This window comes from Nyctibius grandis, chromosome 7 (genome assembly GCF_013368605.1).
Source record: "Nyctibius grandis isolate bNycGra1 chromosome 7, bNycGra1.pri, whole genome shotgun sequence".
In the NCBI taxonomy this organism is placed as follows: domain Eukaryota; kingdom Metazoa; phylum Chordata; class Aves; order Nyctibiiformes; family Nyctibiidae; genus Nyctibius; species Nyctibius grandis.
Window position 1 is genome coordinate 25,460,570 of NC_090664.1, and position 12,545 is coordinate 25,473,114.

At 38.7% G+C, this 12,545-nt stretch overlaps 1 protein-coding gene across 1 annotated transcript in view; it reads right to left on the minus strand.

The window, feature by feature from the left end:
- The window catches only part of BZW2 (basic leucine zipper and W2 domains 2), a 58,296-nt gene that overhangs the window by 21,478 nt on the left and 24,273 nt on the right, over positions 1-12,545 (minus strand). The window contains exons 3-5 of the mRNA XM_068405014.1: positions 8,446-8,622; positions 7,185-7,288; positions 4,380-4,445 (exon numbers count right to left, since the gene is read on the minus strand). Of these exons, the coding sequence (XP_068261115.1) occupies positions 4,380-4,445; positions 7,185-7,288; positions 8,446-8,622 (347 nt within the window). The remainder of the gene's footprint in view (positions 1-4,379; positions 4,446-7,184; positions 7,289-8,445; positions 8,623-12,545) is intronic.

Genomic DNA, 12,545 nt, shown 5'->3' on the forward strand with positions numbered 1-12,545 from the left:
CCAAAATGAGATCTGCACAAGAAAAAAATCTGAATTAGACCTTTTGCTCTTTACTGTAAGTACTGAGACTGTTAACAGTGAGGAAACGGCTTTAGATTTTTTTGTATGCTACTTAACTCTCACTCCTTGTGCTCCTATATAAGCAACAGATGAGGATTTTGATTAGAAAGTGGTCACACTGACTACTTTAACATGACAGACCAGGTTTTGACATATTTCTGAGCTGTAACCTGCATTGGGTTTTGTCAGTAATGAGTAGATCATGACCAGTTACACCCATTCATGTGAGATTCGAGTCACGAAAGCAACAAAGGCAGTAAATCCAGCTGCAAAGCCAGAGTTATGCAGTCCAAGGTGGAAAAGGATTCTAAGATAAGAACATCCAAACATTTATCAGCTCTAGTCTTGAGAAATCTGTATTTGTTCAAATGTTTTGGAAGGTCTGAAATCATGTATCTATGAAGTTCACAGCCTCATCCTCTTCCCTTTCCTTTCAAACATGCTTCTTGCAAGTCTCTTAGCATGAATCTGAATTATGGTGTTCTTGAACTGTACACCACTGCAGTATGTTTTGAGCAGGAACTTTGTCTTCTACACATCTCTAACTACTTAAAGTACTGTTGGTGCTACTAGCATAATTTTTGTTTTACTAATATTTTTGAGAAGCAGGTCAAATAAACTTATACATGTCATTTTCTGCTGTTCAAGGATATTATTCCATACTTTCAAGCAATTGTGAAACATAGCCTAACTTAGGGGGAGACTGGGTGATGGGAAGAATCAAAACCTTTAATAAACCCACTTAAAAAACATCAAAAAGAACAAAACTTTAAGTTCAAAGCTGCTGTTTCAGATTTTTACTGCTGATTACTTTAAGAGCTCTTCTTTTACCATCACGATTACAAACCTCAGCAGGAAGTCACAAAATGTCCAAGTCACTTCGGAGTAGTACCAAACCACCCACAGAAAGTTCTCCAAGCTGATGCTTCCCTGCTGCTAGCCAAGCACTGGCATTACTGCTTTTGTTACAGATGCAGATTGATTCCAGGCATAAAATGTGCAGTTCTGGCTCACAATTTTGTATTTTTATCATAGCTATAAGAACTCCCACCTATTTAAGTGGGATTTCAGTATGCGTAATAAGCACAAGACCAGACCTAATGTGCTGTTCCATGCTATTTTTGTCTTTAAAGAAAAATTATTTTAGGCACAAATTCTGGGCATAAAAGATATGCACAAGTAAAGACACACATGCAACATTAAAAAGCATACAAGAAGAACAAGTGCCTCTGCTCTCCTCTTGCGATCTGAAAACCTGAACAGTGAAAATTAATGAATTTTATCCACACAGGGAGTGTGGTGTCTTTTTATATCTTCATCATCTGAAGTGGTCTGTTGCTTTAGCATCTGACAGTTTGTCAAATCTGTAAACAGCACTGAATTGTCAGCAATGGAGAAGGCAGCTAACGTAACAACAGATACCTGCTGACTGATTCTTGCCTTTCATTTAGCTGACTTAAAGCATCTCTGTTTACTCCGCATTTGATCTCAGAATATTAGTCTCCTCTTATTTCATAATTCCCAGCTTGATTTAGTGTTCTTCTATTAGGAAAACAGGAATCCGGTCAAAGGACCTCATAACATCTCCCAGTACTTCAGACATCCTCATATGTCACATTTACCACTGTTGAGACCAAAAATATACTTACTTGTACTTTATCCCAATTTTGATGACTAAAAAACCTATATATAATGCTACTTAAACATGCAAACCCACTATACAGACAGCTAATATTGCATTCTTCATCCACTGACCTGAACAGAAATACATATGTAAGAAAGATGAACACAAATTTGGAACTGAGAGTTTTACTGAAATTATTGCAAAATGTTGTCATAGGTCTATGCCAGTACACTGGGCAGTGCTCATATGAACTTAAGCTGCCTATATCAATAAACAGCAGGTGAGCAATGCGCTTAAACATCTTTGTCTTCTGTTGAAATTGCTTGCACAAAATAATTTAGATGTAAAAATTTAGATGTATGGTTTGTTTATGTCACTAGAAGAAAGAATAACTGGCAATTTTGAGGGGACAGCGTTGAGAAATAAAACATTTGAAAGCTAGAAGCAGACAAAAAGGGAAAGGTGCTGGGAAATAATGATGTCCTACAGACAAAACTATGAACTAGAAGACATAAAGCAAATACTTGTACCAATACTGCCATTTAAGAGAATCTCTCTTGAAAGAGAAGTCCCACTGACACCATCTGCTTCTTTAGAGTGAAACTGTTTTTAGCACTACTTGCTCTGTGAGAAGAGCTATTTTTCCCCTAAGTGCTCTAGCTGCCTAATGAGTCTGCCAGAAAAATAACTTTCATTGTTGGGACAGTGACCCATGAAACAACATCAAGGAGTCGCTCTCTTGCTTTTCTAACCATTGACCAAGTACAGTAGTATTTGAACTACTAAATCTTGCAGAAACACCTTCCAGAAATACTAATGTATCTACCTTCTGACCCTGTATGAGCAGCTATTCTCACACAAGTTACTGCACACAGGGATTAAAGTATTAAATAGTTAAAACCCCAGCAGCCTCATCAGTGAGAAGACAGTCACTTGGTGGGTTCACACAAGCAGGGGGAGGGAGAAGACATCTACGAATAGTCCTCAAGGGTTTTAAGGCGATGACAGCGTAGGTACAATACACAGGCCCAATCACCTTCACAACCACCTTCCTAGTTTCTAATTCTCAGATAAACTGCATTAACCAAGGAAGCGAGTGCACTCGGCACCCATGCCGAAAGGTGTGTCTCTTGGGGCCCCGGCCAAGATTTGCACCAGTGCTAAGGGTGGTGATGAAAGGGCAGATGGAAAGATTTCCCCTCATCCTAAGACCACTATGCAAACCTCATCTCATGATTTGTCATACAAGATGTAAACTGACACTGAAAACTCTACAAAAAGCACGTACATAAAATTGAGATTTGCAGTCTGCAAGGTGAGCGAGCCCACTCTGACCCCACACTGCCATGGCTAGGATGCTTCCACTGGCTTTAAATGAGTCACATGACTCCAGTCACACTGCAACTCAAATTATTGCTTTCTCTCAAGCTGGCATATGGCTACACTTCACATCAGAGGCACCTGTTCCTCAACTGAAGAGTTAAATTATTATATATTAACCACAGTCTCATCTTGTCTCTAAGCATGCAAAGTGAATTCTTAGAGGATTCAGAGCCAAGCAAGTTACAGAAGAGGGAGGAGGCGTCTTGAATTGACATGACATTTGCTTAATATGCTGAACACTCTCTGAAACTTGAATGCTATGAGTCAGCGCGTCTCATGTCAATGATTACAGTAATTAACAGCAAGAACACTAGATTTGTGTGGGGATAGAGGTAAATTTAGGTCTTTAGAATGATGTATTGAGCAATCAGCACCAGTTAATAGGCATGCTGGCCACAAGTGCAAAAATAATTTCCTATATGAGCAAGAATGTATAAATCAGAGCCAAATTTATTCAGCCACAAGAGGTGGCGGTGCTCCAGACTTACCCTCACTTGACCCTTGCAGAAATCTTTCTAATGTTTAAATAATATGGAAACACACTTTTAACAAACATGGTATCTTAGTCACAGGACAGGTTTTGCCATTATCAGCATGCCTGTTAACTTACAGCACAGCAGTTATTACTTATTCAGGCCATTAGGAAAAGATATTTACAACTGTTACTAGGAACTCAAAGTATGCAAAATAAATCTGCATTTTGGTTTTCAAAGATTTCTACCCAGGTTTCTCCTGTCTCCTTCGAATTCAGTATCACAAAACAAAACAGCATCCACAAACATCTGCTACAGTCTAACAGGTAAATCCTGAGCACTCTGCCAGTGGTGATGACTTTTTCTTGCACATATCTATGGCCTCAAAGACAAAAACTTGTGGTTAGGATTCATTTCACAATGCAGGAGTAGTTTAATACTCATACATCAAGTGACATTCTGCACAGCAGATTTGCATTTATTCTATGGAAAAAAAAACAGAGAGCTGTTCTATTAGCAGGACACTAACACTATCTCTCATTAAGAATGATACCCCAAAGCATATTGAAGTTCTGCACAGAAAAGCCTGCGATAAGGAGGTGAGTTTGGTCAAAGCAACCAACGGAAGCATTAATTCAGAATTAATCTACACCAAGTGCTGCTCGCAGTAGTCCCACAGAGCTGAATCTGCAGACTAAAGCTGCCACCTGTAGATTCCATCTTCCTTTCCAGTAGAGCTAAATCAAATACGTTACAGCACCACATTTGTACATATACAATTACATTAGACATGGGGTAAAAAATATTAACACCCAAGAGGAGACTGCCACCAACATTACCTTTTTGATCTCATCTTCAAATGCTTTCTCCAGATATTTGTATCTCCTGATAAGTTTATTGAAGACCTAAAGATAAACACAGATTAACTTAAAAAAATGTAACATTTGCAGCCATCCTTCTTTACAATAAAGGCAAAGGGAAACAAGACTGCCCCGACTGAATCCATAAAGAATACCTTTGACTAATCCGTGATAATTTTTTCTTTTTATTATCTCCACAGCAGGAAGAAAAAGTAGGAAGCAATGGTGGCTTCTCACACTCTGATACTCCACTGCACTGTTTTCCTTTAGACATTGTTTCCAGGAAATAAGCAGACAGCAGAATGATATTTCTGCAGTTATCTGTTGCATTGCCTGTCTCATGGCAGACCACAGAACACCCTCCTCTATTAGTTTGTTCACAAGTGGAAAAATAGAAGTTTTGCAATTCATGCGTCATAGAGCAATGTTTGAATCTGAGAATTTACTGCAATTTGAGGGTCGTCTTTTTTGTATTTCTCAAAATTTTATTCCTACTCTACTTTTCACCCTATCCAGAGATCAAAAGCAGGGAAAGGAGGAGGAGCAGGAAGTTAACTCCGCACCCATCCCCTGGTAATGCAGCGCTCTGGTGAAGCTGTCAGGTGTAAACCGATGGAGTGAGGCAGTCGGGTAGCACTGCGGGGCATCTTCCATAGATACAGGATCTTTGTCAAATCCACTAACATGAATGCTTACAACAAAACACACTACTGCTAGGGAAGGAGGAAGAGCATTCGACAAAGCTTTTACAACAAGTATGTTCTCGGAAACACTTGTTCTCCAGTTTTCACCATTTGTTTCCCATCATGCGACCACAGATTATGAAAGCAGAAGCAGCACAGGTGCAGGGTGCATTCAGACGAAAGAAGGGAGAGATAAGAAATTAAATAAACAATTCACTGCTCTCACTGTTGTATAAAGGGCACAAAACATGTGACTCACTGTCACAGGTAAAAACGTTTATATGGGGAACAAATGACATTATTGTCAGGCTGGATGGTGGTGCGGGGAGAAATTAAGTTAAGAAAGTTTCAATTAACTTTTCAGAGAAGGTAAAATATGTCCAAACATCCTGAATGGTAGTATTTTGGCTCAGAACAAGTGAAAAATCAAATTGTGGCCATGATGAGAGGCAAAGAGATAAAGAATTCTAATAAAATAAAGTGTAAGATGAAAACAAAAGCTAGCCTCTTGTTCGTATTTCCACACAAAATTTTGTATATTTTTATAAGTCCCTGTAAATGACAGAAGTATACTTCACAACCAAATAATCTGCTAAAATATCAACACTAGCTTTAGTCTTTTTTTCTTGAAGACTTTTCATTCTTTGAATTGTTTCCATGACTAAAATCACAAAAAATAGCCATGCTACTGGTTCATTTGGGAGTCAGAGTAAGAAATAACCTGGAAGATAAGAAAGCTCTAAACACTATTTTACCCTAATTCCACTTTTTCATAATACAATAAGAGCTCTATTTCCCATTATGCATGAAAGACAAATGGTGAGGTCTATAAAAGGAAACATCTCTTCAGGCATTAACTAGAAAATGTTGACTTATTTTGGTGGCTTTCGTTTGAAATGCAGAGAATATATTGAAAATTCCACTGCTTCAAATCCTGAAGCCTTCCCTCACATTTTCCAACATGCAACCTTTTACTTTAAAGTTAAAATTTCTCCTTGGAGGATTGGTACTGCCAATTTTTATTATCAAACTGTTACAATATTAAAATTCAAGAAAACAGAATCAATGCTTTTACAAAAAACAGATTTTCCTGAAGTAAATACCCTGTTTTTAAGAGATGATAAAGCTGATACATGAGATGAACCTCTTTCTAGAAATAAGTATATTTCACTTCTTCAGATTATCAAAGATGTGTTTTTAAAGGAGCTTTCTGCTATTTAGCGAACATTTGTTACTCATGCTGATTCTGATCCCAGCATCCTTTAAATCAACCACGCACCTTTTTAGCAACTTACCACCCTCAACGCCTTAGAAGGGACAGTGGCTTTTATGCTTTCACTTACTGTCTCCTGCATCCCAATAATAACTAGTTATTTAAAAAGATAAATATGTTACTTAATCGACAATAGACTTTTGACATATGGGAGTTTCAATGGTATTGCATTTTTACGCAATCCTACTTGTATCCAGAATTGCATGGTAGCTTTGAACTTTCAATAGAATTCTTACTGTATTTCTCATATAATTATTATCTTCCACGAAGGAGTTAGCTTCTCCTCAATAATGTTTTTGGCTTCATTGCTTTTTTGTGTTAATTTCACATAGGCCTATTTGTGCAAGCCTTATTCCTGCAAAAAGAAATTATATATCACATATGCAGAAGAAATGAAAGCTCTTGGTATATATGCCCAATTCCTAACTAGTTATATAACTAAAGGCTGGAGGCGTGAGATTTATGGTTTTTTGTCATTCATATACTTCATGTGTTTCTAAAAATATGTTCATACAAATCTTTCAGGCTGCATACAGAAAAGGTCAACAAAAATAATAAGGATGGTGTCTAAAAATATACTGAACCAACAGTAGACTAAAATAAGTAACACTGCTTTCTGTAAAAGAAAACATTGCCAGCTGTGATCAGATTATTTTAGACATCCAATTTTCTTACCTAAAATTTATAGGTTAGGGCAGATGACTGGTTAACTGGATTTTCAATTGCCCTGCAACTAGCCTATTGCAGCCTAGACAGTCTGCAGATGTTCCACTGTAATCCCTTTTGATACAGAAATGGAAAACAGTAATCAACCATGCCTTTACTGACCTGAGCATAATTTCGGATAGCATCATGATCTTCATCTGCAAAAAATACACAGTGGTTGGTCATCTTGGTCTTGTCATTGTCATCTATGCGTGTGCCTCCAGGAGCTAAAGGAAAGCAAAAAAAAAAAAAGGAAAGAAACAATTTCTCACTTTAGGGAATGTTCTATAATTATAAGATTTAATAAGTCTAATAAGTCTTATGTTAGTATCACTGAGGCAAAAGGCAAGGGCAAGAGCTAGCAGGGGAGAGGGCGTAACAGAGAGAACGAGCTTTGCAAGGCTGTGGTGGCACCTGACAGAAGGGACAGCTGGCCAATATGCTGCACCTTAGATCACACAGAATGCACAGGACTGAGAGATTCAGGTCACACTAAGGAACCTTAGCTGTTTTTGAGAGCACTGAGTGTGATCAAATAAGTAAGGGCTGGAGCATAACCTTGCACACATTTTTACTGCTTTAAACACCACAATAATGCAAATCCTTTCCAAAGAGAAAAGTATTAGCACCCTGTTACTAAATTGAGGACTTGGAACATCCTCCTAATCCCTCTAACGCTTACCAGGCTCATGTAAACATTCAAAACACTGCTGCAAAAGTTTTATCCTGTCTTATTTTGTTGAGAGCTTTTTTTCCTAGATATTTCCATTGGCTTTTGTTTCCTGCATCACCTCAAGTCTTACAAAAACATCTTTTCTTCTTACAAACCAAAGAGCAGGAAGCAGGAATCAAACCAACGTGACCAGTAAAAAAAACCCAACTTATTCCAAAAGTGAAAGGTGTATTTGAGCCCAAGCTGCCACTGATACCTGGGAGAAATGCCCCATGAACATCCACAAAGCATTCATTATCCTTCACTTCTCCTCTTAGGTAGCCTTTGTTGAAACATCTACAAAGCAAGCTTTGCAATGGCTAATAACCTGGAGTGCTGTATTACACCTTTTCATGCTAATAAATTCCTCTGTTTCCCCTAGTTAGCAACCCTCTAATTTTCTTTGCTGTTGCATTTATAGGCTATTTCAGCTCAGACTGAAGGCTTCCCAGAGCAGTATCTATTTTTTGTGATATTTGCAGAATGCCTCACACAATCAAGTCCCTAGGTATTACTGCCTTACAAACAATAAACAATGCTACGATATGAAATGCAAGCTAGATAAGTGAAATTGTTATACAGTTTATAATGTTCACTTTGTAAAGGAAGACAGCATCTTAAAAGAAGCAATGCTGATCATCAAAATTCTGTATCAGGTACACTGCAGGTTACCTAGCATGCTGCCAGCTACCAAAATATCAAAGAGTGTGTCGGCATAGCGGCGATAATCAAGCCGTGAGCCTGTTGCATCAAGAAACTTGGCTATAGCCTCCAGGTCACTCCCAGCTTCATTGAGGCCTTGGACAATCGTATCCCTGAAGACTGTGGGTTCAAATTTCTCCTTTTCATCTGGAACAGAGATAAAGGAGAAGGAAAAGAAGAGAGAGTCAGTTTTTAAACTTTCTGTTAAAATCCCCTATCAGCCAGCAATTGAAATGACCATGGCACCTAAACATATTCTTCCCATTCTGGTCAACACACTGGAAGTTTGTTTGTTTGTCTTTTATTGCCTCTGGAAATTTTGCAGTGTTTATGCTCATTTCCCTCTCCTCCTCATCCCCCCAACACCAAAACACACACAAACATATGGGAATAAAGAGAGGGGAGGCAAAGCAACTATTGAAATAGTTTTCAAATTTCATACTCTTACTTCTCTTGTTGAAGATATTATCAATGTGTGTATCATTATGCATTGCTCAATCTGATAGCAGAATAAAGGGAATGCCAGTTATGTGTACCCAACCTCACTGTAGGAACACACCATTTTTCATTTCTTGGTATTTTTCTTTAAATAACTATGGTCACGTACCTAAAATGTTTTCAAAAAGACAAGTCTGCAGGAAAACACGAGATCAAGGTATTAATAAAAATAGATTTTGTGTAAACGTTTAGGATCCAGCAACACACAGTGTAACCAAGAATTTATCTTTCATATTCACAGACCTAAGCAGCACTTGGGAACACAAAATGCAGTGCTCACATTGCATTTTCTACAGCTGTCCCTGGTTGAACTCGATTAAAGTATAGGCTGACCCCCAGACAACATCCCTAAGTCAAGGCCATTAGCCAGAACAGATGTAACTGCAACCTCCAGACAAAGCTAGGTAGATTTACCCACACCTCCTGCTGCTTTTTCTTGCAGGCTGTTAACAGCTTACCACAGACACTTGAAGCTTCTTAACAAAACACAAGTCCTGGCTTTGTATAAGGGCATATACAAAATGCTTGTTACCGTCAAAATAACTCTGAACTTCAGAAATGGAACTGTGAGCTGTTCTGTGACACTCAAAAAACAAAACTAGTTTGTTATCACCTGCTAATGCAAAAGTTGATACAAGTTCTTAAAAAAACCTGCACATATTATATCCAGAAGGTAAATCCAGAGATTTTTAGTTACTAAGAAGACTGAGAATTGGTAAAATTCCTGCCTAAACATGTGTTAATGCACTCTGAAACGTGCCAGCTGCAACACTCTCAGTTTTTTTAGGAGAAGAGGTTCTGGACATTACGCATCCTCTGGCTGCAGGTTTCCTTTCCCTGAGACTCATAGTGCAGCTTCTTATCCCAAATATTAACCAAAAGCAACCCTTAAAAGACCTTGTTTTCTAATAGCCTTTCTTCCCCCAGTCTCTCTCCTCCTGCCTCAATAGCCGTAAGGCAATTAAATAACTATTTTACACACAATGCCAGCTTTTATTAGCATTGTTATTTCTAATATAGAGATGTTTCTCTCTCTTCTTGTTTCCTTGCATGTACCTGGGGTGCACTCATTCTACCATCTTCAGGGCATCACTTGCCCATTCTCCCCCTCTTCCAATGCGTCCCCTTACCCCGTAACAACCGTATCTGGAAAGCACAAGCAGTCCCTCCCACTCAGTGTCCCAGGCCACTGGGAAGCTCAGTGGACTAGTCAACTGGTCCTTCCAAGGAGCCTGGCAGCATGCAGCCAACAGCAGCTCCAGGGCTGTCTGTCAAGCACTCAGAAGGCACTGGAAAAATGAGGCATCACCCTATTCACCAGAAATCCCCTTCTACACCTAGCTTTTAATGGCTTCTTGACCCTATTACCTATCTCAAAGTGGCTTGCTGCCCCATCCCCTGAAGCTAACCTCCTCAGATCAAAGCTGAGGATTACTCAGCAACATGGATACACACATACACACTCAGGAAACCACCTGTTCCCAACCCCAGCTCGTCCTGAAGCCATGCACACATTCACAGTGCCAGCCTAGCTTCTCCCTATCACACTCTTGTCATCCAATAAACTAAGCAATAAGCCCCTTCTCTGGACTGCAAGCAACTTCTTCCCAGGCTTTTACTTCACCTCAGACCTTGGAGATATTCAGGCTCTCAGTCATGTTACCTCAGCTTTCAGCTGTGACGAAGATATGGAGTCTGTCATTCCGTTAACCATCTCTCATATCTGCAGGGCATGCCCCTGGTGGACAAACCAGAGAGGGCCGAGTGGGGAAACTGAAGAATATACTCAGTTGCAGCTCTCTTCCAACTTGAAATACTAAAACAACCTGAAACCAGCAACAAACCAACGAACCCACAAATAAAGAAGCCTTTTACTGAAGTTAGTGTGAGTACTTCAGTATGTGTACTTCAGGCAGTTTTATTTGCACACCAGAAACAGAGCTCCATCCATAAACAAGTATCTGAGTATAATTATTCCCTTTTGGGTTACCAAATAAGTATGTATTATTTGCAGGATAAAATAAAATGCTTGATGACTCATTAACCAGTAAGGAGACAGAGTTCTGTCTTAAGAGATGAGTTAAAAAAAAAAATCCTATTTCAGTTTTTCAACTATATTTTGTCTAAAAATTTAAGATGTTCATGTCTAAACTGAAAAGTGTTATATGCTTGGTATCATGGGTACACAGTGATCAGTACAAACACAAACACCATGATTAGTATTTCTTTTAGCTATTTTAAACAGATTCTTCTCCTGCCCCAGAAGTCCTCCTCTTATCTGGAGCACCCTACTATTTTCTTGCCTATCACAATCTAAAAATTTACACAGGAAGAGGAGGTGAACTCATTGCGTGAAAAATTATTTATAATTTTATTGAAACATTTTCCTACCAAGCTAATGTACTGAAGAGGAATATGCTGATGTAGTGCAACAGGACAAGTAAGAAGGCATCATCAAGAAGCAGTGACAGTATATGTTGAGCTGCCAAGTACATAATTACTTGTTTCAATCACGGGCTAGCGGAGGCAGGTGTAGCTTGCAGATGTGATGCATACAATATCCAATGCAGCAGTGCTATGCACAGCTTTTCATTTTCATCATGTTCCCAGATCCTTACTTCCCTTTGCTTCTAAGGAAATCACACAGTACATTTATGCACCTCTCCTTAAGATTTAATCTTTACTCTTCAACAGAAAGTCCATAACTGTATTTCTGTGGAAGAAAAATGAGATGCCCTGTTTGGCTTCTGACCTCATGTTAACATAAGGTGTTAATATTGACCTTTCACTAGATAATTTTCCTCCTGAAAGTAATATACATCGTTTTGCTTAGCTTCTTTTCATGCTGTCATTTACCTTTTTGCAACAGTTTTTTAGCAGATATTAACTCTATGTTACCTATACCATGGGAACAAACTTGGGTCTCAGGTATTGCCTATCAGCTTACTTCAAACAATACACACGGTTCGTTCCTGTTAATGCTTCAGGAAGCTTTTTGTCCTGTAGTTATTTGTCAGCTGTCTGGATATATACATTTTCCTTACTACCTACTGGAATTTTTGCTACTCCTATTTCCTCCTCCCATTTCAGAAGACACAAAGACATCATGTGTGCAGTCCACATCCCACGTATCGGCACCACAAGCACAAATCCCAGCCAGATGCCAACTACTGCTGACCCTCACCAAAAATGCAGTATTCAACAGGTACAGAGATTATACTAAGAACTAATCAAACTATTTTCTTTGCCCAGATTGCTACAAACAAGATACAGAACTGTGAGATGTCTCCTTCCCTCAGAAGATTCTTCCCTTTACAACATAATTTTTCTTCCTTTAAATCTTTTTGAAGTGATTTTAATGCCTGCCACTATATACGCTGGAGGCAAGATTTATACCTTTTATTAGGTCAACTGATAGAACTAGAAAGAGTGGGATTTACAAGCTCCTCCTTCATAGTCCTCTCTCAAAAATAATTTAGACACTAAGCACGATTTCAAACTGTAAAGAAAAAAAAATAGTCTTCTTCCTTTTTTGCTCTCTGAAAGCTCAGAAATTGTTCACATTCAGAGAT